The sequence below is a fragment of the Rattus rattus genome, chromosome 8, assembly GCF_011064425.1.
Source record: "Rattus rattus isolate New Zealand chromosome 8, Rrattus_CSIRO_v1, whole genome shotgun sequence".
Taxonomy (NCBI): domain Eukaryota; kingdom Metazoa; phylum Chordata; class Mammalia; order Rodentia; family Muridae; genus Rattus; species Rattus rattus.
Genome location: NC_046161.1, coordinates 100971114 through 100996846, shown reverse-complemented (window position 1 = coordinate 100996846; position 25733 = coordinate 100971114). Strand labels below are relative to the sequence as shown.

General features: G+C 50.2%; 1 protein-coding gene across 2 annotated transcripts; it reads left to right on the top strand.

Annotated features, from left to right (window-relative positions):
* Positions 1-5941: 5941 nt before the first annotated feature.
* Ptpn23 (protein tyrosine phosphatase non-receptor type 23) lies at positions 5942-25647 on the top strand. Of its 2 annotated transcripts, XM_032910757.1 has the most exons (25): positions 5942-6100; positions 13073-13147; positions 17035-17162; positions 17370-17446; positions 18018-18067; positions 18189-18320; positions 18749-18829; positions 18904-19035; positions 19121-19168; positions 19540-19596; positions 19685-19743; positions 19899-19978; positions 20089-20203; positions 20298-20363; positions 20639-20784; positions 21035-21352; positions 21430-21584; positions 21662-21813; positions 21903-22082; positions 22172-24014; positions 24108-24292; positions 24396-24500; positions 24580-24718; positions 24806-24919; positions 24996-25647. In XM_032910757.1, exons 1-25 carry the CDS (start codon positions 6017-6019, stop codon positions 25473-25475), a joined length of 5001 nt encoding a protein of 1666 aa, XP_032766648.1. In that variant the 5' UTR covers positions 5942-6016; the 3' UTR covers positions 25476-25647. The 2 variants fall into 2 exon arrangements, with proteins under 2 accessions (XP_032766648.1, XP_032766650.1); XM_032910759.1 differs by lacking the exon at positions 5942-6100 and having other exon boundaries at positions 13073-13157.
* The last annotated feature ends 86 nt before the right edge of the window (positions 25648-25733 follow it).

Here is a 25733-nt window from a genome sequence, read left to right as displayed (position 1 = left end):
CTGGGTACATTTACCTCCCAACTAACCTCAGCCCTGACCCAGTAGCTTTGGCACATCTGAAGGTGTCCTATCCAACCTGTAGGCACTCCCTGCAATGTTCAATTATGTTTGACTGAGCTACTGTTTGCTGCCTGGCACCAGATAGAGGTAGGGGTGTGTGTGTGTGTGTACAAGTGGAAACAATCTTGAAGGCTCTGGAACCTGGAGGTCCTGTCTATCAGTGATTTAAACTTGCAACTCTGTTCTAGGCATGAGAGGGATAAATCCCCTGATGTTTTCTTTCCATGTGGAGATATAAGTACAAAAGCATCCCTTATCCCCAAATGAAACAGTCTCTCCCCCCCCCAAAAAAAAAAGGATTTGGGGTTGGTGGAATGATTAGGTGAGAAGGAGCACCCTTCCTACCAAACCTGACAACCCAGGTTTGACCCCCAGGACTCACATAGTGGAAGGAAAGAACTGAATCTGGCAAGTTGTCCCCAGACCTCCACACAGGGACCATGGCATGCACACCCCTCTTCCCCAATAAATAAACAATGCCTTAGGAATTCCACTGATTAGCAAGGTTGTCCCTGCAATCTCAGCTCTTAGGAAGTGGAGGCCAGCGAGAGAATCAGAGTTCAAAGGACATTCTCTGCTACATACCAAGTTGAGACCGGCCTAGGCCAGGCGAGAGTCTGTCTCAAAATGAAAAACAAAAAAGACGCTTGCTCTTGCTGCGTCTGCTGCTCAAGTTCCATTCCTGGGACCCATATGGTGGAAGAAGAGAGCCAACTTCCTTAAGGTGTCCTCTGACCTCCACACCCAGGCTGTGATACATGCAGAACACACACACACACACACACACACACACACACACACACACACACACACACACAGAGAGAGAGAGAGAGAGAGAGAGAGAGAAATTCAAAATATAAGCTAAAAAGAAAAGAAAAATAAAATAAAAAGGAAGCCTAACCAGCCACATTTTGGAATCTGCTGGGCTTTTTTTGTACAGGATTGGAAGCCAGTAGTCAGGGTCAGGCGATACTATGGCCTTTGAGCCATCTGCTGGCCAAGTGACCCTAGGTGCCAGGACCGGGTTCTGGTTCCCCTGGATAGGCCTCCTCAAAGGTACTTGAAAATCTCCTGTGTTGGTACCTTTCCCAGGGAAAAATGCCCAACATTCTTTTAGTTTTTCGACAGCTCAGGACTGTCTGGAAGGAAGAGCAGGAGAGAGGAGCGGCTCCTTTGCTCCCTGCTGGGGCAAGTTCACCCTCTTTAGGTGTGAGGAAGGAGTCTTTCTCCCAGGTGTCAAGAACTTGGGTGATGGCTAGAAAGAAAGCAGTGCAAGGTGGGTTGCCCTGGCTCCGGCTACAGCCTCAGTTTTGCCAAATCTGAGACCAGGAGAGTCAGAACAGTAGTGTTAGAACTTTGTCCTCACCACCCCCCCCTTTCCTCTTCTGTACCTGTTTCCCTGCTCCATAAAGAAGTGATTCAGGATTTTTTTTTCTTTTTTTTCCGGAGCTGGGGACCGAACCTAGGGCCTTGCGATTGCTAGGCAAGTGCTCTACCACTGAGCTAAATCCCCAACCCCATGATTCAGGATTTTGAGTCAAGGGAGGCATCAGGGAGAAAGCTCAAAGCTTCCTGTTTAGGGTAGTTTGGACTCTTTCTGGAGCTCACAGACAAACAGGAAGGGAATTCTGGGCCAGGGAGTCAAGAGTGCCAATTTGATCCATGTGATGGTGGCACCTGCCTTTTTGTTCAAGCACTCGAGAGGCAGAGGCAAGCAGATCTCTGTGAGTTTGAGGTCAGCTTGGTCTATGGAGCAAGTTCCAGGACAGCCAGGGCTACACAGAGACCTTGTCTTGAAAACAAACAAAAAGTTTAAGTTAACTGTACTATGAAAGTAACTCACTCCTGACAAGGACTGCATGAGTTATTAACTGGGTCATAGTCACCAACCTGAAAATGGCATTTCAGTGTAGTTTGGTTTGCATTTCCCTAGTTACTGAGGAGATGGGACATCTTTCACATGATTTTGACTGTCCATGTAAGTTTCTATCCACATTGTATATATCTCTCTCTCTCTCTCTCTCTCTCTCTCTCTCTCTCTCTCTCTCTCTCTCTCTCTCTCGTTTCTCTTCCTTTTCCTCCACCTCTTTCTCTTCCTCTTCTCCTAATTTCTTCATCTTTCTTTTCTTCCTCTTTTGCTTCTTTTGAGACAGGGTTCTCCTAAGTAGCCCAAGTTGGCCTCAAACCTCAGCCTTCCAAATGCAGAGTCTCTGCTGTGCCCGTGAATTGGGCCCCCCCCCCTTTTTTTTTTTTTTCTGATGCTTTCTTGAGGGCAGAGATGTTCACTTGTTTTGTTCAACAGCACCTAAAACATTTTGTGGGACCCTGAGGTGGAGTCAAGTAAAATCGGCTGAATAAAGGACCCATCTCCAGCCTGAACTCTTACATTCACTTGCTGGGGGAGTTTGGGTGGTCAACTCCCCAAACCCAGACTCGAGTTTGCACATTGGTAACAGGAGAAAGGCTTTCAGTGTGTCTTTACCGGGCCGTGCAGCTTACTGGAAGGGAAAGCTGTGAGAGAACAAGCTGACCTCGCTTAATGTGGTGTTTGCTGCCCCCTGGTGATGGGGCCAACTCTTCCAAGGAACCACTGGAGCTCAGGTTACCTCTAACTTCCTGCTTTGCTGGGGAAATGGGTAAGTGGGAGGGAAGGATGTAACAGGATTCTCTGCCCCGGGGCATCCCTTCTAACCTGGGGCATCCCTTCTACCCCTTCGATTTCCCCAGCCCATCCTACCCCTGGCATCAGCATTCGACATCTATGAAGGATCTCCTGCTCTCTGATACTTTCATAGCAATGACTGTAACTGAGTGTTGACATCAGGGATTCACGTTTGCTAGGAAAGTATGCAAAAGCTGGGCCTCAGTCCCAGCCTGAAACTCCTGCTGCCTGGCTCGCCCAGTCCATGGTACTCTGTTATAGCAACTGTGTGAGCCCCAGGTAGTAGTTTAACTTGAGAAGTACCATTTGGGGCCAGGGATAGCCATTCTACAGAGGACAGCGGGCTAGAGGTGGAGCACAGTGGTGAGAGTGCTTGCCTAACACATACAGCAAGCTGGCTTCAAGCTCTGGCACTGCCAAATAAGTAGTGAGGCTCGGGGAAAGACAGCCAGTGGGGATAGGATGCTCAAGATGCAGACTCAGTTACTTGGCTATTCTGAATCCTAGAGCTTTTCCTGCAGTGCCACCCACTGGAATGCCCCTTGGTTGGATGGTCTGTCCTACAAGGATTAAGACTTGCTACTCCTCTGCCCCCTCCCTGTTCTAGCCACATTGATCCCTTCCTGGCCTCATTCTTGGGATCTAAGCGGCTGCCTCTCTTTGCTCAGCAATACTGTGCTCACAGGGCTTCCTCCCAGCTGGGACTCAACTGTTGTTCCTGAGTTTTGCAGAAAAAGTACCTGCAGTGTTTGTTTAGAGGTAGGTTCTAATGTAGCCCAAGCTGGCCTGGAACTTTCTACATAGTCTAGGCAGGACTTGCCCTTCAGTCTGACACATTTACTTCTCATGTGCTGGGATTATAGGAGTGTGCTCCCCACCCCTGGATAGTTTAGTGAAAGATCTTACACTCCCCCCACCCCCAGTCTTGCAGTAAAGCATATCAATGTGAACCTTACGATTTTAACCATTTGAAGACTACAGCTGTTAGGCACACTCACTGTTGTCCCCACCCCCACCCTCCATCTCCAGAGCATTATAATTCATAATCAAACTCTCCGCACAAACAATCCCTTTTGTTCTCAAATCTGAGTGCTGTGACAAAAATACCTGAAAGCCAAAAGGAAGATTTGTTTTGCCTCATAGGTTCAAGGGCTTCAACAAATTATCGTAGGGAGGAACTTGATGGCAAAATTCACCTCATAGCATCCAGAAAGCAGAGACACAGAACGAATACCTACACCAGCTGGCTTCTGACTTTCAAAACTTAGCTCTATTGCGCATGCGCATAGTAGATGAGCGCGGGGAGGGGACTCGATGTACACAGGCCAAGGTGCACACATGTGGACGTCAGAAGACCACTTTGTCGAGCCAGTTTTCAATCTTTCTTCTGCCTTTACGTGGATTCCCAGGATTGTACTCAAGTTCCCGCGTTTTGTGTGGTAACACCTTACCTTCTGAATCATCTCCCCAGCCTAACGTACTTTTTAAATTTCACTTTTTAAAAAATACTTATTTATTTTATGTATATGAGTACACCGTCCCTGTCTTCAGACACACCAGAAGAGGGCATCAGATCCCATTACAGATGGTCGTGAGCCACCATGTGGTTGCTGGGAATTGAACTCAGGACCTCTGGAAGAGCAGCCAGTGCTCTTAACCTCTGAGCCATCTTTCCAACCCCATAAATTTCACTTTTTAAATAATTGTATGTGTATAAGTGTTTTGCTTGAAACATACATATGTGTGTGTACCACATACGTGCAGTGCCCATGGAGCCCAGAAGAAGGCTTCAGATCTGGAACTGGAGTTATAGGCTGCTGGGAACTGCCATGTAGATGCTGAAAATCAAACCCAGGTCCTCTGGAAGAGCAGCAGCCAGTGTTCTTAATGACTAACCCATCTCTCCAGTCCCTAACATACTCCTAATAATACTAAAACACTGTTTTGTTTTTGCTGTCTCCATGTGGCACGAAGGTAAGCCTTTTGCAGAGTAGGAAATATTTTGCTACTTCTGTGCTAAGAGGACCTGGGCTCTACCTGGGTCAGGGAAACCTGTCTTATGAATGCAGATTCTTTATTCTTGTGCCCTACATTGCTTCTAAATGCATCTGTCCTCATCTTCACACAAACCAGACCTGAAGTTTTGCTCTACCTTCTAAATGTTCCTTTCAATTTCTTCATGTCAGGTAACCTGGCAGCCATCCACCTACACCAGGCTGAAACTTGGAAATTAACTTTGATCTCATTCCCTAACACATACCCACCACAACTTAGGATACTTTCGTTTTCAAAATAGTTATCTACCCACTTTTAAAAAAACAAAAACAACAACAACAACAAAAAAAAAAACCCTTTCATGCAAAGTCACAATCACCAGTCTCCTAAAAGACTACAAAAGGCCACATACTACTTTCTCCCGTCTTTAAAATTTATTTGTTTGAAATAACGTATTGTTACGTAGCCCAGTTCAGCCTTGAAATGACCTAAGTCTCTTCCCTCAGTCTCTAGGGTGTTGGGATCATAGGAGCCACATAGCACAAACGACTCCATTATTTATGTCTAAAATTTACATACACATAGCTTTAAAATTCCTGTTTTACAGATGTCTGCAGAGACGAATGCTTGTCATTGTATAGTTCCTTCCAGAGTCACAGCCTTCTTAGGTGTTACCTTAGCTGCTAAATGTACCCTACTAAAAATCACGAACTCAGGCCGCAGAAGGTGGTGGTGTGGAGCAGTGTCCCTGACCCCTCACCGCTGACAGAATGAATCTTTGACACTCTTAACCTGGGTTCTGCCCCACCATACAGTTTGCATGGCTCAAGGCTGTCTTCACGTCCCCTCTCCCCAGCATCACACTCGCCATTCTCTAATGCAGCACCTGTCCCCGTCCTTCGCCGCTCTGAAAATCTGGAATTACAAATTCATGGGTTAGTTTCTGAAGGACCCTTTCAGGAGGAAGAACAGCTTTACGCAAAACAGAAAATGCCAGCGAAGCCTAGAGCTTAGTGGAGGAGATCACTATTCCCAGAAGCCCCTTCACCGTGGATTGGCTCTTCCCTTCACCCAAGACCCTTCGCGCGAGAAGACTGAGCATGCGCAAAGAGGACAGCGCATGTGCAAAGGACTACGGGGGGGGGCTGGACTGCACCTCCCAGCAGGCCTTGTGGGGGTGTGCGTCATTCCGCGTGACGAGCAGCTTCCGGCGTGGAGGGGCGGGGTTGCGCGCGCGGCTGAGGCCGCTGCTGGACCTGGGAGGGGAGCGGCCCTTGGGGCGGCTAAGCGCTGTCCGCAATGGAGGCCGTGCCCCGGATGCCCATGATCTGGTTGGACCTGAAGGAGGCCGGTGACTTTCACTTCCAGTCTGCTGTGAAGAAGGTGAGCATACCTTCGCTGCGCATCTCCGTCGTCTGCCCGCGCGTGACGCCCCCTGCGCGCCTGTCCCTCCCCGGGTTCCGTCACAGGTTGGGCCAGGCGTTTTTCCCTTAGGATGGCCCTCCCCTCCCGTGCCGGCACATCATCCTTATCTCCGACTGGCACTGCATCCTTGCGGGAACCCTTTTCCCGACTTCTGCATTTCTACCGAGGTTCAGCGCTTCCTTGCTGTGACACTCCTGGACCCAGCTCTGCCCTGTCCCTCCACGTTCTGGGAGCCCCCGTGGGGAGCGATGGCGGTCCAGGTTGTGCAGAGTCCATGCTAGGCCCAAGCCTGGGTGGGCTCCCAGTTCACGACCGGACTAGGAAAGAATGTGTGTTTAAGACCGGAGCCCCGGTGGCCCAATAGGCATATCTGGCTCCAAGAGTGTGTAATTGAGTGTGTGCCTGTGTGACCCTCCAATTCTGTATGGGCTCCTTACAAAATTTCTATTCCAAAGTTCCTTTGGACCAAAAAACACAGTTTCTTGTTGATAAGAGGGCTTGAGTCACGCTAGGGCTCTAGTGGCATCCTATGAGTCATTGTGCTGGGTAGAGCAGTCGTTTGGAGTTCACTGAGGTTTTCTGTGATGAGGTCAGGTGTGGTGATGTGGAAACTGGGTAACCTCCGAGAGAGCTACTGCCTTAAAAAGAGCCCCAAATAGCATTGAGGGTCGTAGCAGAAGTGGACAACTGGGAAGCTGTGAGGAGTCTTGGGGATTTAGCACAGCACCCATTGGAGTAGACAATCTCGAATCCTTTACCACTCCGTGGTGTTTAGGGGAAGAAGAAGGAGAAAGAAAGAAAGAAAGAAAATGGGTTTGGAAGTAATTTCCGATGGAGTTGCCTCCCATAGTCTCTTCATTATCATCACTTCCACAGTTCAGGCCCTAATTGGTTGCATGCTTGAGAATGGGGTGAGGTTCGTTCAGGTGCTGGGTGTGTGTGTGTGGTGGTGGTTCAAGTGGTGGGTATCAGAGCCAGACAGAGACTGGCACGAGCTAAGCAAGTGCTCTTCCACAGAGATACACGCCCCCCAGCCCAGACTTCTTCCTCTCCCCTACGACCAGCATAGTAAGCCAGTTGATCTATATTTACAGAATTTTGTTACCCATCTTCTGTTTAATGAAATCGTAGTGAGGTGAATTCTTCTAAAATGTATCAAAGCTAAGGTAGATACTCAGTATCAGAGTCTTACAGAGTAAAGCCAGTATTTTTAGTTTCCCATTCGGGATTCTCTCTGACATAGCCTGATTCTTTAATCTTTTGTCTCAGTCCTGTTGTATGTTATATGTTTTATCTGTGCTTGTGATACAGGTATTCCACGTTCTGTTAGTAATTATTACTTCCTGTTTGCTTTAGGTTTTTTTCTCCTTGTTGTGTCTTTGATTGTGGAAATCATTTTACCTCAGTGGTTGCTATTTCATAACTGTTAATTTTGCTACTGTTAGGAATCATAGTGTAAATATCTGATATGCCACCCCCAAAGGGGTTGAGGTCTAAAGTTGAAAACTGCTATTCTACCTAAAAGAGCTCTCAGTTTTGCCCCATGGACTGGTGATGGGGTCGTTCTTTAATCTCTGTGAATTCGTTTCATTCAACTTTCAAGGTCCAGTTGAAGCTCTGACTTCCAAAAAGCCTTCCTTAATCTGGATTAGCTTTGTCCTTTTCTGGATTTCCTTCCCCTCTCCCTTTTTTTTTTTAAAGATTTATTTATTTTATGTATATGACAAGTACACAGTCGCTGTCTTCAGACACACCAGAAGAGGGCATCGGATCTCATTACAGATGGTTGTGAGCCACCATGTGGTTGCTGGGAATTGAACTCAGAACCTATGGAAGAGTAGTCAGTGCTCTTAACCGCTGAGCCATCTCTCCAGCCCCCCTCTCCCTTTCTTTAACAACAGTTCTATGTATGTGCTATTTTTAGTGTGTGTGTGTGTGTGTGTGTGTGTGTGTTGATGTGTGGGTTCCGGCATGACAGAACATTTGTGTGGAGGCCAGAGAACAACTTGCAGGAATTAGTGTTCTCCTTCTACTAGGCAGGTCCAGGGAATGAAACTCAGGTGGTTAGAGCAGGCAGCAAGTGCCTTCCTCCCCTGACCCTGCTACTCCGGCCCTATGTATACTAGGTTTTCTTTGTTTTTTCAAGGCACTGTCTCACTGTGTAGCTTCAGCTAAGCTGGAACTTACTATGTAGGCTACGAAGGCCTCAAACTCACAAGCCTGCCTTGGCCTCCTAAGTGTTGGTATTAAAGGTGTGCTCCACTACCCCCTGCTCCTATATGTGCTGTGTTTTAACCCCATATTCAGTTGGAGTACCAGAGGGCCCTCTCCATGTTCCTTTAGCCTAATACCCACTACCTAGGAAAATGTTTCTCAAATGACTGACAGTCTAGAGCAGCGGTTCTCAACCTTCCTTTTTTTTTTTTTTTTTTTTTTAAAGGATTTATTTATTATATATAAGTACACTGTAGCTGTCTTCAGACACACCAGAAGGGCATCAGATCCCATTACAGATGGTTGTGAGCCACCATGTGGTTGGTGGGATTTGAACTCAGGACTTCTGGAAGAGCAGTCAGTGCTCTTAACCACTGAGCCATTTCTCCAGCCCGGTTCTCAACCTTCCTTTTTTTTTTTTTTTTTTTTTTTTTTTTTTGGAGCTGGGGACCGAACCCAGGGCCTTGTGCTTACTAGGGCAAGTGCTCTACCACTGAGCTAAATCCCCAACCCCGGTTCTCAACCTTCCTAATGATGCCCCCTTAATATAGTTCCTCATGTTGTGGTGACCCCCAGCCATAAAATTTTGTTGCTGCTTCATAGCTGTAATTTTGCTGCTGTTATGAATCATAAAGTAAATCTCTGATATGCAGATGGTCTTAGGCAGTCCCCATGAAAGAGTCATTCAAATCTCCCAAGGGGTTGTGAACCGCTGGTCTAGAGGGAATTTAAATTAGATTTAGATCATGTTGACCCTATATACATGAAAAAATCTCTGCCCAGGGGCTAGGCAGATGGCCAGTAGAAAATAAAACATCTGCCCTTGCAGAAGTCTGGAGTTTGGTTCCCATGACCCACATCCATGGACCAGCTCAAGACTACTGGTAATTTGGGAGTTGGGGATGAGATTCCCTCTTCTGGCCTCCAAGGGCACCTGCATTCACATGCAAAACCCACATACACTTTAATAATAATAATAATATCTCAGCCTAGTCAGATATGGTAGTTATGTGTCTACATTTGGGAAACAGAGGCAGGAATTCCTGGGCTACACAATAAGAAGAAGACATAATCAGAGTTCCAAAACTTCTAGGTTTTGGAGTGTGGGAACACTGGGCAAGCCAGGGCCCTACAGAATTATAGGCAGTCATGGTCTCAAACTTGCTATGTAGCAGAGGCTAAGCTTGAATTCCTGATCCTCTTGCCTCAACCTCTCCAGTGCTAGGATTACAAGCAAATGCCACCACATCAGGTCTAGGAGATTTCCCTTTGAATGTAACCTTTCTTCTTCTTCTTCTTCTTCTTCTTCTTCTTCTTCTTCTTCTTCTTCTTCTTCTTCTTCTTCTTCTTCTTCCTCCTCTTCCTCTTCCTCTTCCTCTTCTTCCTCTTCTTCCTCTTCTTCCTCTTCTTCCTCTTCTTCCTCTTCTTCCTCAAGATTTTATTTATTTTATGTATGTGAGTATACTGTAGCTTTCTTAAGACACACCAGAAGAGGGCATCAGATCTCATTACTGATGGTTGTGAGCCATGTGGTTGCTGGGAATTGAACCCAGGACCTCTGGAAGAGCAGTCAGTGCTCTTAACCACTGAGTCATCTCCCCAGCCCTGCTTTAATTTTTGAGATGGGGTCTTTCACTGGAACCTGGGGCTTGTGGCGTAGGGTAGCTGACTAGCAGACCCAGAGATCTCTGTCATCTCTCAACGCTGGGGTTACAGAGTTGAAGCACTACGTACAGCTGTTCATGTGGGTGCTGGGAATTGAACTCAAGTCCTCGAGGTTGCTTGTGTGACAAGCACTTTGCCAATAGTACTGTCTCTACCTAGTTCCCCCACACCCCACACCCTTTTAAAGACAGGGTCTTGTAGTACAAATGGACCTCAAGTTTGCTATATGGGCAAGGATGGCCTTGACATCTGATCTCGTCACCACCTCCCTCCTGCTGGGAATCTATAACTGTAAGCCAGCACTCCCAGTTGTGTGCCACTGCCCTGTGAGTGTTGGCTGGGTCTAGTTCTAACATCCTTTGGGAGTTACAGCTTAAATCTTCCTCACTCACACTGTTCAGAAGAGACCAACTGGCTGGTCAGTAGGGATGTGGAGGGGGCCTTTGAGTATTATGTGCAGTCAGACTAGGCTAGGATTTAAAGAGTCTGCTCTCATGCCTGTATCTTTGTTAGGTTTAATGACATGACAGGGATGAAAGTTTTACTTGACAACACTCTACTGTCTGACTAGAGTTTTATTTCATTTGATATTCAGCAACTGATCATGTATAAAAAACAACATTGTATGTACAACTCAATTTTATGTGCATTTTTTTAGGACAGCCCACAGAATGACCTAGATTTGATTCCGCTCTGGAAATGGAAGTTTAAAAAAATAAAGGAAGAAAAGTGTATGTGGTGATGTGGACCCACACAGTGCAGTTTGGGTGCACACCTGTGGTCTTAGCCTCGTGGGATGCTGGGGTGGGAGAATCATGTGGGCCTAGGAGCCCAGCCTAGACAACAGTGAGACTGTCTTTTATAAAGTTCCCTGTGATCCTTTTAGTGCTTTACTTTCGTATTGCTTTAATTAGCATGGTAAAATTTGAAGGCATTATATTAAATTAAGAATAATGCAGAAAGAGAGGGAGCTAGTAGAAGAGACTGAGGTCGAGGACTGCTGGAGTCAGGACATCCGCCTCAGGGTCCAGCTGCCCCCATTGTTAGTCACCGGTCTTCCCTTTCTCTAACCTGCAAGTGATGGCATGATTCAGAATTCTTATGCCAGTGATCATTAGTGGCACAGTTTTGTATCATTTGTTATTAGAAGAGAGTAACGGCTCAGAACAAGTGTAACCTCTAGAAGTAGACTTCCCCGTCCCCTCAGTGTCGAATGGCCTTCAGTGCTACCGATGATCATATACTAATCACACATCTCTTTCCTGGGTATGGAATGTTTTTGAGAAAGGGTATAGCTCTGGCCAGACTGAGACTTGTCATGTAGGCCAGATTGGCCTCTAACTCCGAGGTCCCTCTGCCTCTGCCTCTGCCTCTGCCTCACCTCACTAGTGCTGGACTAAAGGCGTGTACTACCACGACCAGCTGTGATAGGGAATCTTACAGCTTTGAAAAGATTAACAACTCAGCGGATGAGAAGAGCTCACGGTTCTGAGTCTTAGTACAGGTCTTACCATACCACAAAGAAGTGCGTCTTCTTCAGCTGAGCGTCTCTCTCTGTTTAGGAACTTGATCTCGTCTTTATGACAGATCCGTGAGGCAGGTGGAGCAGCTGATGTCAACCCCTTTTACATGTAAAAGCAATGAAAAATCAGGCCCAGATCCACAACAAGCCTACAGGCCATGGCTCCTGGATACAACCCAATTTATCCAGTTTTGTTGGAGGGAAGGAAAAGAGAGCAGGCAGAGCAAGCATGGGGCATCTAGTTAGTAAGCAGCACTCCTTCCTCCGTGGCCTCTGTGTTCAGTGCTGCCTCCAGGTTCCTGCCTGGAGTGCAGGCAGCCTGTGTCCATCCTCCCTTGCCTGCCACCTTTGTGTTCTGGGGATTGAACTTGGATCAGCTGGGCTTCTATGACAAGGACCTGATGTCTCCCACTAAACCAACTTGCTGTGCCTAGTTTTAGTTGCTATATGTTTTAAGACTAATTTTTACTTCATGTTTATGAATGTTTTGTCTGTATGCATATCTGTGCACCACGTGTGTCTAGTGCCTTTCGAGGTGAGAAGACATTGGATCTTCTGGAATTGGAGTAGTAGACGTTTGTGGGCCACCATGTTGGTTGCCTGAGATTAATGCTTACTCCTACAGTGGCTGCACTCATTTATATTCCCACCAGCACTGTATGAGGAGAAACCGATCTCTCTCCATCCTGGGTGCTGGGATCACAAGTGTGAACCGCCATGGCTGTGTTATGAGGCACTCAGGACCAAACACAGGCCTTCATGGGAGACGGGGAGCCCTTTACCTGCTGAACCTCCCCAGCCCTGCTGTCTGTTTTTATTATTATTATTATTGTTATTATTATTATTATTATTATTGCTTTTATTAATTTTTATTTATGTGTACAAGTATTTTGCCTGCATGTGCCTCTGTGTGAGGAAGTCCCGCAGAGGCTACTGGGTCCTCTGGAGCAGAAATTACAGATAGTTGTGAACTGCCCCGTGGGTGTGGGAATGGACCATATCCTCCGGAAGATCAGCCTGTTCTCTGAACTGCTGAACCATCTCTCTAGCCCTGCTGTTTTTGTGTGACACCCCACTCCATGCTGGCTCATTTCTCATCACACTCCCTCTGGCTTTTCTTGAGTGGAGGGAAGTGTGGAGCATTTTCCTCATTGGTGCCAGGAGGGGCTGGTGGGAAGGGTTTGCTCTCTTGCTCTGATTTGGTGCCCTTTGCCTATTTGTAATTGAGTTTAGGGTATAATTGTGACTCTAGCAGAGAAGATCCTTGAATGAGGTTTTAGCTGGTGGCCCTTTGAGGATCTTCATAGGGCCTACTCAGCCTGCTCCCTGAACTGGTAGACTCCCGGTGTCTGTGGAGAAGGCTGAGGCACTGAGGGTCCTGTTGAGGGTTTGCGCAGGATGCTCAGTCTTCATTCTCACGGGACAGAGGAAGAGCAGGCTGTCAGAATCAGAGTCTGTGCCGCCTCAGGCTCACCAGTCTGCAGGTCATTCTGCTTACAGTTTTGGTTTGTTTTGTTTTCTCCCTCTAGTTTGTCCTGAAGAATTATGGGGAGAACCCGGAAGCCTACAATGAGGAACTAAAGAAGCTGGAGTTACTCAGACAGGTAGGAGAAGGTATTTTTATTTTTGGCCAAATTTAATTGGTTTGCTAAAGAGGTTTTAAAGAAACAACAAACACAGCTCTACGTTCTACTGTGGTCATATTTGGATTTAAGGTTGGTTGTCTGTCTATAAAAGCACCAAAATGAAAGGGAGTTTATTTTGCTTTCTTTTGCGTAGGACCTCAGTGTAGCTCAGGCTGGTCTTGCTTCTGTCCCAGATGTTCTAGGGCTGCAGCCATTGTCTCTTTATGCTTAACTCTTAGTTACTTTGCTGTACTAGGGACTGAACTCGTGTCTTCAGGCTTGGCGGCGAGTGTTCCCTGCTAAGCTGGTCTGTTTTTGAGACGAAGTCTCATGTACCACAGAGGCCTAGACTAGCTCTGTAGCAGCTAAGGATGATCTTGAGGATTTGACCTTCCCACTTCCTCATCTTAAGTGCTGAGATGACCGGCGTGCACCACCTGGTTCTGTGGTACTGGGGGTCAGGCCCAAGGCTTCATGTGTGCCAGGCAAGCATTCTACCATCCGGGTATCCACACGCTCCATTGTTCTTTGTTTGAGACTGTTTTTCACAGTGTGGCCCTGGCTGTCCTGTGTAGACCATGCTAATTTTCAGACTCACAGAGATCCGCTGCCTCTCTCTTCCAAGTGCTGGGACTGTGGGTATGTGCCTTTATGTGTAGACTTAAGGATCTTATCGTTGTTGTTGTTTATTTTAAAATTTTTAATTACATTTACTTTATTTACTCTCAGTCACTTGTATTCTAGAATACTAAATGGAAAATTCCAGAATAAGTAATTTAGAAGCTGGAAGTTGCTTGCAGTTCTGAGTAGAATAATTAAATCTTATGGCATCCCGCACGCACTATCTTACCCACCTAGACTGTTAATTTTTTGCTCTGTTTAGTGATTCCACACTGGATTCAGAATTACTCACTTAGTAACAAGTTGCTTGGTTCTTAGAGTGAATGAAATCTTATGGCATGATACGCACTATCTTAAATTATTGTGTTATATATATTTTGCTCTGTTTGGGATTCCACACTGGTAGATTCTACCTGGTCATTACTCACTTAGTAACAATCTTGGTTATTAGAGTGAATGAAATCTCATGATACCCTGTTTAAATTATTGTGTTTATATATATTTAAGAGGGAAAGGAGGCCATGTTTGCAAGAGGAGGAAACATTTATGTGGCAATCACAGGACGACTTGCAAAGTCTGTTCTAGGATGGAACTCAGGTCGTCAGGCTTGACAGCGAGCGTTTCAGGGCTGTGTCTCAGGAGCTCTTACAGTCTTTGTTTGTTTGTTGTTATTGGAAATGTGTCTCTTTCAGTAGCTCCGGCTCCGAGTGCTCAGATAAGAAGTAGCCCGCCGTGCATCCCAGCTGCTCTTGTTTTCCTAAGAGTGGGTCTGCATAAACAGTGATGATGTTGGCATTTGTAATACCAGAGAAAACCTGGGAAAGAAACACTTGAGGTCAAGCATGACGGTGCACACTTCTGAGTCCAGGTTCAGGAGGCAGAGGCAGGACTGCTGAGCGAGCCTCGGCCGCAGTGGCACCCTTTTTCCAACCCACGTCAAAAACAGACAGCACAGTGGTAGCACAGGTCTTTAATCCTAGCACTAGGGAGGCAGAGGCAGGCAGATCTCTGAATTCTAGGCTAGTCTGGTCTACGCTGAGTTCCAGAATAGCCAAGCTACAAAGAAACCCTGTCTTCTTTTTTTTTTTTTTTTAAAGATTTATTTATTTATTATATATAAGTACACCGTCGCTTGTCTTCAGACACACCAGAAGAGGGCATCAGATCCCATTACAGATGGTTGTGAGCCACCATGTGGTTGGTGGGATTTGAACTCACGACCTCTGGAAGAGCAGTCAGTGCTCTTAACCACTGAGCCATCTCCAGCCCAAAACCCTGTCTCTCAAAAAAACAAAACAAACAACAAAAAAAAAAAAAAGAGGTCAAGGTCATCCTTAGTGGTATGAGCTGTAGGCTAACCTGGGCTACTGAGGATACTGGGATTACAGATGTTCATGGCAACTCTCATTTTAGACACTTCTGGACCTGGAAAGATGGTTCAGTGGTGGAGTTCACACTGCTTCCAAAGGACCTGACTTGGTTCTCAGCACCCGAATCAGCTGTAATTCCAGCTCTGGAGGAACTGATGCCCTTTTTGACTTGGAGGGCAACTGCACGCACGTGCACACCCACACACTGCAACACGGGAATACACATAACTGAAAAATAAAACTGAAGCAGAGGCAGGCAGATCACTGTGACTTCAAGTTCAAGGCCAGCCTGGTCTACTAGTGAGCTGCAGACTACATGGTGAGCAAGACTACACAGTGACCCCATCCCCCCTTTAAAGATAAAGTCTCACTGTGCAGCCCTAGTCAGCCTGGAACTCACTCTGTAAACCAGGCTGGTCTTGAACTCACAGAGCTCTGTCTGCCTCTGTCTCCTGAGTGCTAGGTTAAAAGGCGGAATTCACCATGGTCAGTAAAACATAAAACTCTAAACAAATATACACAATACTTGGTTTTAAAATCAGCCAGCACTGGTTTCTGTTGCTCATAGGTATATATTTAAAAGAAGATAAACTGGGGCTGGTTTGGTACAGTGCCAAGCACACAAGCATGAGTTTGAATCCCCAAAATCCATATAAAATACTAGGTGTGGTCATGCGCATTTGTAACCCTCGTGCTTAGCATGGGGTGACGGGTGGGGAGTGGAGATGAGTAGCCAGTCTGGAGAGCTCTGGGTTTCCTGAGAGACCCTGTTCCAAAAGGCAAGGTGGCGAGTGCCCATGGGAGAGACCTGATATCAGTCTCCAGCACATGCACCTGCATATGCGTGTGCACATGTTAACTACACACAGAGAAAATACTTGGGTAGTATTTGTGTATCACATGCTGTTACAGGAATAAGGTCACACCGTATTCATCTGGGTTTTTTCCTAGCAACTTGTCATTGAGATCTTAGTGTATCCATAGCAACCTCTGTCTTTAGTTTAGCTGTAGACTGTCTTCTTGTGTGAGAAACCTTGACATAATTCATGTAAACAGTCTTCTTTAATGGAAAGTCTTGTGACATCCAGTTTTTAATCTGACAGTGCTGTGAGAAATGCTTTTGTATGCACACTCAGGGATTTTTTTTTTTTTGTTTTTTTTTTTTTTTTTGTTGATTTTTCTTTTTTTTTTTTATTATTTCTGCCATTCCATTTGCATGGGGGATTTTTTTTTTTTTTTTTTTTTTCGGAGCTGGGGACCGAACCCAGGGCCTTGCGCTTGCTAGGCAAGCGCTCTACCACTGAGCTAAATCCCCAACCCCCACACATCACTTTTTGATGCGGGGTCTCCTGTAACTCATGCTGATTTCAGACTTGCTTTGTAGCCAACAATGGCCTTAAATGACTGCTCCTCCTTTCTCTGCCTCCTGGTTCCGGGATACAGTTGTACATCATCATGCCCCGCCGTCCTGGATGTCTCTCACTATAAAGTTTTAGGTGAAGAACTGTGGATCAGGTTGGGGCAGTGTCTCAGCGCTTGGGAGCACTGGCTGCTCTTCTAGAGGACTCAGTTTCAATTCCCAGCACCCACATGGCCGCTTAGCCAGGTCCCTCTTCTGGCCTCCACAGACACCAGGCATGCACATGGTGCACATACATGCAGGCAAAACACCTATCCACATAAATATTTTTAAAGTAAAAAGTTAAATATAGTAAAAAATTTAAAGCACATTGCAGAGTGTCTTCTAGAAATATGGGACAGACCCAGTCTGCCAGCGTTGGCTGCCAGGAGGGTATATCCAATAACTGGGCGTAGAGAGGGCTTTCTTTGGAATTCTAATGATGGTGACCCTTTTTCTTCCATCCTGCTTTCCAGAACGCTATTCGTGTTGCCCGGGACTTTGAGGGCTGCAGTGTCCTTCGAAAGTACCTTGGCCAGCTACACTACCTACAGAGTCGGGTGCCCATGGGCTCAGGCCAGGAGGCTGCAGTCGCCATCACCTGGTGAGAGCTTAGGACTTGACAGTGGGGATGCCTGGGTGATAGGCTTGATCCTTCCCCTCTCCCCTCCTTGCTGTACAAGATGGGGAGTGGGTTAGTGTGATCCCCATAGACCCCTATCTCATACTGGGGTGGTTGGTCCCCTCCCCTGCCCTTGGGCCCAGGCCAGCTCCTCCGTCTGTGTGACTGAGACGGTTGGCATGTCTGCAGGACTGAGATCTTCTCGGGCAAGTCTGTGGCCCATGAAGACATCAAGTACGAGCAGGCCTGTATTCTCTACAACCTTGGTGAGCTGCTTGGTCCTTCCATGGTCCCCTCCAAGCCCTGCCAGCCCAGGGTCTCAGCTCATTAGGTCAGATGGCCAGAAAGGCTATGTATGGGTGGATGAAAAGAAGATGCCTGGGTTCTAACCCCTCCCCCACCTCCACCACAGCTGCACACTTTTGCTCTTTTCTGGAGCCCTGGGAAGTCACTGTTTAAAGGACTATTCTGCTGGGCTGACTGTCACACAAGTTGTCACTGTGTATTTATTCCAATGGAGTCATGGCCTCTCTGCCTGGATAGTATCAACCCCACTCCCCAATTCATGGCCTCAGATTGCTTCAGGGAGGGAGGCCAAAGTTGGCCTTAGACTGCCCTTCAAGTCAGCTGTGCTGAGGGAAAGAGAGGGGCTCTTCCCCCCTTCCCTCCAGCCAGGTGCACAGCAGGAGAAAGGATTTGGCTGGGTTTGTGATTGCTCTTCCTTGGGAATCCTTGCACTGCCTGCCCAGGTCCCAGACCTGTACCTCTGACTGGATGGCTGCAGGGCCTCTCGGCTCCAGTCAGGCTCTCCTAACAGAACGTCCCCTGCCTCCCTAGGTGCACTGCACTCCATGCTGGGGGCTATGGACAAGAGGGTGTCTGAGGAGGTGAGAATTGGGCCAGTGTGGGCCTGTGGATGTGCTGTGGAGGGCTCTGAGTACCCTCAGCTGCAGAGTTTGAATGCTTCTGCCTTATGGAAGTGGCCATCTTTTACCTCTCCCCTCTCAGGGCATGAAAGTCTCCTGCACCCACTTCCAGTGCGCAGCAGGCGCCTTTGCCTACTTGCGTGAACACTTCCCACAGGCCTTCAGTGTGGACATGAGTCGCCAGATCCTCACTCTCAACGTCAACCTCATGCTGGTCAGTGAGCAGGAGGCGTCCCGGAGCCGGATCGCCTTTGTGTCTGTTTTGAGATAGGGTCGTATTCTGTAGTTCAGGCTGGTCTGAAACCTGCTGCGTAACCCATATTGGCTTCAAATTCATGGCCAGTCCTCCTGCCTGTCTTTTTGGGGTTAATCATGAGCCACTGCCGCTAATTTTAGGTTGAATTGGAAAAGAAATGACTAAGAGAGGAGGCAGTTCAATCTAGATCCTGGGCCAGCCATGTGCAGGAAGTAAGGGACAGACAGGAAGGAGGCCTTGGTGTTGGGGTCTTTTGAGTCTCAGGAAGATCGGGCCCAGGGTGTTAATTCTGGGGGTTAGGGAGACTGGAGGAGAGGGGATGTTTTGGCCTGCCCCTTGGCTCCCTGGAAGGAAGACCTTGAGGTGACCTGCACTTGTTGCTCTAGGGCCAGGCTCAGGAGTGCCTGTTGGAGAAGTCCATGTTGGACAACCGGAAGAGCTTCCTAGTGGCCCGCATCAGTGCACAGGTAGGAAGAGGGCTGAGGATGAGCGATTTGCTTTGCCCCTGGTCCTTGATGACTGGACTCATCCCAACTCCTAGGTGGTCGATTACTATAAGGAGGCGTGCCGGGCCTTGGAGAACCCTGACACTGCGTCCCTGCTGGGCCGCATCCAGAAGGACTGGAAGAAACTCGTCCAGATGAAGATCTACTACTTCGCGGCTGTGGCTCATGTATGGTGAGGGGTTGCTGGGTGTGGAGTGAGCCAGATGGCTGTAGCTTAGGAGACAAGTCATGATGCCTGTTCCTCTTTCCCAGCTACACATGGGGAAGCAGGCTGAGGAGCAACAGAAATTTGGGGAACGGGTAAGTGGACTGTGTGTGGGTGGGGCACTGAGGTTATATTCTGGGCTTTTAGGATTCTGTCTTTATATCGTCTTGGATCTGGTCCTCTATGCCCCACCCTTGGCCCTTGGTCTTCCGCCCCACACCATGTGCCAGGCCATCACCACCTTGCAGCCCTCGTTCCTAGGGGTCTCAGGAGGCATGGTGGGCACCCTGGCTCTCTGGAGGTGTAAGCTACAGTGTGCTGTTTGGGGGACTGTTGGCTTGGCTGGCATCTGCTACTTGATTGCTGGTCTTATGGTCAGTGATGGAATCATCAGGTAGGACAAAGTGGGGACATGGGACATCTGGGTCCAAGCAGGGAAGGACAGATCAGGTTTTGCCCTCCACAGGTGGCCTACTTCCAGAGTGCCCTGGACAAGCTTAATGAAGCCATCAAGTTGGCCAAGGTAAAGCTAAACACATGTGGCTGCCCTTCAGAGCCATGAAGGCAGAGCTGGCTGACCTGACAGATTTCCTCTCCTCTCTACTCCACAGGGCCAGCCCGACACTGTGCAGGATGCACTTCGTTTTGCTATGGATGTCATTGGGGGAAAGTGAGTGTGTGGGACTAGGGTAGTTGGGTTCTTTCTTAAATATCCTTGCATTCTTGGGAGGAAGCCAGCAGTGCCAGAGGGCAATGGCCTGCTTGAGAATCTAGCTTGTGGGTCCTGGGTAATCATTACGTCCCCTCCCCATTCCTGACTCCCAGGTACAATTCTGCCAAGAAGGACAATGACTTTATCTACCATGAGGCTGTGCCAGCACTGGATACCCTTCAGCCTGTGAAAGGTCTGAGGACCTGAGGGGAAGCCGAGGAGTGGGTTGGCAGAAGATGGAACGGGGAGGAGGCTGCCTTGGGTTCACATGGGCCTGATCTCTGTTCCGCTCCCTGCCCTTAGGAGCCCCCTTGGTGAAGCCCTTGCCAGTAAACCCCACAGACCCAGCTGTTACAGGTCCTGATATCTTTGCCAAGTTGGTACCCATGGCTGCCCATGAGGCCTCATCACTGTACAGGTGTGTAGCAGGGACTGGCCCTTTCCTTGGCACAGAGGGTCTTGGGGTCTCTCAAGAATGCAGGTCTCTAGCAACTGCTGTCTTTGTTCCACAGTGAGGAGAAGGCCAAGCTACTTCGGGAAATGCTGGCCAAGATTGAAGATAAGAATGAAGTCCTAGAGTAAGTGCAGGACAAGTGGCTTTCTACCTCCCTGCCCAGAGTCTAGGTGTAAACTGTAGGTGTTAACGTGCTGTGCAGGCAACAGTTCTACCAGTGCCTGGGCACAGCCTATCAGGCCATGTGGTATGAGATTGGTTAAAGGTCACGTGTTTTTCCCTGCTAGGTCTTCAGTCTAGTTTCAGTGGAGGGGATCAACCTAGCGGGCTCTTTATGTGGAACGAGTTGGGTCAGCCCAGCATCCATCTGATTGTGTTGTCATGCCCTTCCTTCCCTAGTCAGTTCATGGACTCCATGCAGCTTGACCCTGACACAGTGGACAACTTGGATGCCTACAACCATATCCCACCCCAGCTCATGGAGAAGTGTGCGGCACTCAGTGTCCGGCCTGACACTGTCAAGAACCTTGTCCAGTCTATGCAGGGTGAGCAGAGCACACAGCAGACAGATGCACAGGTAGCCTGCAAGCCATCTGCCATGGCCTCCCCCATGGAGGATGCCAGCGAAGCCCTCCACCCAGATGCCCCTGTGGATTACTTCCTGTGTGTGTGGAGTTTATCAAGTGCTGGGAAACAGGCTCTGACCTGAGTGGGCATTTCTGTGTCTTGGGGGCAGAAGGCAGAGTGGTGCCTGGGCTGCCTGCCTTAATGTCTACCCTCAATACCCTCCCTCAGTGCTGTCCGGGGTGTTCACGGATGTGGAGGCCTCCCTGAAGGACATCCGGGATCTACTGGAGGAAGATGAGCTGCAAGAGCAGAAATTGCAGGAGACCTTGGGCCAGGCCGGGGCTGGCCCTGGCCCCTCTGTTACCAAGGCTGAGCTCGCAGAGGTGAGGCGAGAATGGGCCAAGTACATGGAAGTGCATGAAAAGGCTTCCTTCACCAACAGTGAGCTGCATCGTGCTATGAATCTGCACGTTGGTAACTTGCGCCTGCTCAGTGGACCACTGGACCAGGTGCGCGCTGCCCTACCCACACCAGCCCTCACCCCAGGTAAGCCCCGCCCACTGCTGTGGGGAAAGGCTTGGAGCTAGAGTTTCTTTGACCTCACTGACTGCTGCTGCCCTCAGAGGACAAGGCTGTGCTGCAGAACCTAAAGCGCATCCTAGCCAAGGTGCAGGAGATGCGGGACCAGCGCGTGTCCCTGGAACAGCAGCTCCGAGAGCTGATCCAGAAGGATGACATCACTGCCTCCCTGGTCACCACTGACCACTCAGAGATGAAGGTGGGTTGGGTGAGCAGGGAGAAGGGGCTCTGTCTCTGGGCTTCTCCTTAGGTGGTGGTGTCCCCATCTTCCCTCAGAAACTGTTTGAGGAACAGCTGAAGAAGTATGACCAGCTGAAGGTGTACCTGGAGCAGAACCTGGCCGCCCAGGACAATGTCCTCCGGGCACTGACCGAGGCCAACGTGCAGTATGCAGCAGTGCGGCGGGTGCTTAGTGAACTGGACCAAAAGTCAGTCCCTGCCTTTGTTCTTGCCCCGCCCCAGGCAGAGCTCCGTCCCTATAGCTCGCCTCAGTCTGGCTTCTGTTTTGCCCACCAAGGTGGAACTCCACACTGCAGACCCTGGTTGCATCCTATGAAGCCTATGAGGACCTGATGAAGAAGTCCCAGGAGGGCAAGGACTTCTATGCAGACTTGGAAAGCAAGGTAGCCGCCCTGCTGGAACGGGCACAGTCTCTCTGCCGTGCCCAAGAGGCCGCTCGCCAGCAACTCCTGGACAGGTAGGTGTGGGCTTTAGGCTTCGTTGCAGATTGTGCCCAGGCCAGCCTGGCTCGTAGAGGTTGGCCTTACTTCCCCTGCCTGCCCTTAGGGAGCTGAAGAAGAAGGCACCACCACCTCGGCCCACAGCCCCAAAGCCATTGCTGTCCCGCCGTGAGGAGGGAGAGGCCGCAGAGGCTGGAGACCAACCTGAGGAGCTGCGCAGCCTGCCCCCTGACATGATGGCTGGCCCACGGCTGCCTGACCCATTCCTAGGAACTGCTGCCCCTCTCCACTTTTCTCCTGGCCCCTTCCCTGGTTCCACAGGCCCAGCAACCCACTATCTCTCAGGACCCTTACCACCTGGAACCTACTCAGGCCCCACTCAGCTGATGCAGCCTAGGGCTGCAGTGCCCATGGCCCCTGGACCTGTCCTCTACCCAGCCCCTGTCTATACATCGGAGTTGGGCCTTGTACCCAGATCCTCTCCCCAGCATGGAATTGTAAGCAGTCCCTATGCAGGGGTAGGGCCACCCCAACCAGTCGTAGGTCTTCCCTCTGCTCCACCACCCCAGTTCTCAGGACCTGAGTTAGCCATGGCAGTCCGGCCAGCTACCACCACAGTAGATAGTGTCCAAGCCCCTATCTCTAGCCACATGGCACCACGACCAGGCCCTGCCCCAGCTCCTCCCCAGCCTTGCTTTCCAGTGCCTCAGCCTGTACCCCAATCTGTTCCCCAGCCGCAGCCCCTGCCCACACCCTATACTTATTCTATAGGGACCAAGCAGCACCTCACAGGCCCTCTACCACAGCATCACTTTCCTCCTGGGATCCCTACCAGTTTTCCAGCCCCCAGAATTGGGCCCCAGCCCCCACCTCAGCCTCAGCCCCAGCTCCAGCCTCAGCCCCAGCCCCAGCCTCAGCCTCAGCCCCAGCCTCAGCCTCAGCCCCAGCCCCAACGGCCAGTATTTGGGCCACAACCCACACAACAGCCCCTTCCATTCCAGCATCCACATCTCTTCCCATCTCAGGCCCCAGGGATTCTCACACCACCACCCCCCTACCCTTTTACTTCTCAGCCTGGTGTTTTGGGACAGCCACCACCCACCCAGCACACCCAGCTCTACCCAGGCCCACCTCCAGACACTCTTCCCCCACACTCAGGGGCTCTGCCTTTCCCGAGCCCTGGGCCTCCTCATCCTCACCCCACCCTGGCATATGGCCCTGCCCCTTCCCCTAGGCCCCTGGGTCCTCAGGCAACCCCTGTCTCCATTCGAGGTCCCCCACCAGCCAGTCAGCCTGCCCCCAGTCCCCACTTGGTGCCTTCACCTGCCCCATCGCCAGGGCCTGGCCCAGTACCTTCAAGACCCCCAACAGCAGAGCCACCACCATGTTTGCGCCGAGGTGCTGCAGCTGCAGACCTGCTGTCTTCCAGCCCTGAGAGCCAGCATGGAGGGACTCAGCCTCCTGGGGGCGGGCAGCCCTTGCTGCAGCCTACCAAGGTAGATGCAGCGGAGGGCCGACGGCCACAGGCCCTGCGGCTAATTGAGCAGGACCCCTATGAACATCCTGAGAGGCTGCAGAAGTTGCAGCAGGAGCTGGAGAGCTTTCGGGGCCAGCTGGGGGATGCAGGAGCACTGGATGCTGTCTGGAGAGAGTTGCAGGAGGCCCAGGAACACGATGCCCGAGGCCGATCCATTGCCATTGCCCGCTGCTACTCCCTGAAGAACCGGCACCAGGACGTCATGCCATATGACAGTAACCGTGTGGTGCTGCGCTCAGGCAAAGACGACTACATCAATGCCAGCTGTGTGGAGGGGCTCTCGCCATACTGTCCACCCTTAGTGGCCACCCAGGCTCCGCTGCCTGGCACAGCTGCAGATTTCTGGCTCATGGTGCATGAACAGAAAGTGTCCGTCATTGTCATGCTGGTGTCTGAGGCTGAGATGGAAAAGGTAAGAGCCTAGATGGGAACCAGGAGGGAATCATGGAGTGGGGAGGCCGGGAATCCAGGAGAGCTAGTCTTAATTGTCTTGTCTACTCTTCAGCAAAAGGTGGCCCGCTACTTCCCCATTGAGAGGGGCCAGCCCATGGTGCACGGGGCCCTGAGCGTGGCCCTGAGCAGTGTTCGTACTACTGAGACCCATGTGGAGCGAGTGCTGAGCCTGCAGTTCCGGGATCAGAGCCTCAAGCGCTCTCTCGTGCACCTACACTTCCCTACTTGGCCTGAGTTGTGCGTTCACGGCTCTGGGTGGTGGGGTCAAGGGCAAACTCCTTGGGTGCTTAGGGGTGAAGGCCTCACATCAGGTCGGGTTCATACCTGCTTTTCCCTGCAGAGGCCTGCCAGACAGCCCTGGCAATCTGCTGCGCTTCATCCAGGAGGTGCACGCACATTATTTGCACCAGCGACCCCTGCACACACCTATTGTCGTACACTGCAGGTAGGGAGCCTTCAGCTACCAGCGTGAGGCTGTGTCCTGTGGGCTCTTAGCCTGGCCTTATACTCCTTTCTTGTCACAGCTCGGGGGTGGGCCGCACAGGAGCCTTTGCATTGCTGTATGCCGCCGTGCAGGAGGTAGAGGCTGGGAGTGGGATTCCTGAGCTGCCTCAGCTGGTGAGGCGGATGCGGCAGCAGAGGAAACACATGCTGCAGGAGAAAGTGAGTGGGCGGAGTGGGTGGAGCTGGGTCCCGCTTGCCCTTGCTGAGATGGCTCTGCCCAGCTGACTAGACCAAACGTCTCTCTAGCTGCACCTCAAGTTCTGCCACGAGGCGTTGGTGCGACATGTGGAGCAGGTCCTGCAGCGCCACGGCGTGCCGCCTCCTGGCAAGCCTGTGGCCAGCATGAGCGTCAGCCAGAAGGTGAGGGCAGTTTCTTGAGGGCCACTGGGATGGTCACGACCTGGTGACACCCTTCTTACTAGCTCTCCCTTCTCAGAGCCACCTTCCTCAGGACTCCCAGGATCTGGTCCTTGGTGGAGACGTGCCCATCAGCTCCATTCAGGCTACCATTGCCAAGCTCAGCATCCGGCCCCTGGGTGGCTTGGATTCCCCCGCTGCCAGCCTTCCCAGCCTTGTAGAGCCCCCAGGTCTTCCACCAGCTAGCCTTCCAGAGCCCACCCCTGCCCCACCTTCCTCGCCTCCCCCCGTCTCTTCCCCTCTGCCTGAACCCCCCCAGCCAGAGGAGGAGCCATCAGTGCCTGAAGCCCCCAGCTTAGGGCCTCCCTCGTCATCCCTGGAGCTGTTGGCCTCTCTGACTCCAGAAGCATTTTCCCTGGACAGCTCTTTGCGGGGAAAGCAGCGGATGAGCAAGCAGAACTTTCTGCAGGCTCACAACGGGCAGGGTCTCAGGGCTGCCCAACCTACGGATGACCCCCTCAGCCTCCTGGATCCACTCTGGACACTTAACAAGACCTGAGAAGGCTTTGCCTGTCTGGTCCTTACACTACACCTCCCATCCCTGCTGCCTTCAGCTGTGCCAGATGGAGATGCACTTCAGGCCTCAGTCAGGCTCTGCTCCTTCCTTTGCGGAACCTGACCTTTTTCCAGCCCTGGGCTACTGACATAATAAACTTACTCTGTGGCCAGTGTCCGAGTTCACCTGCTGTTACCTCAGGAGTGCCAAAGACACCTCTCCCTTTGCTGTTCAAATCCCCACATTTCTTGGATAGCTCTG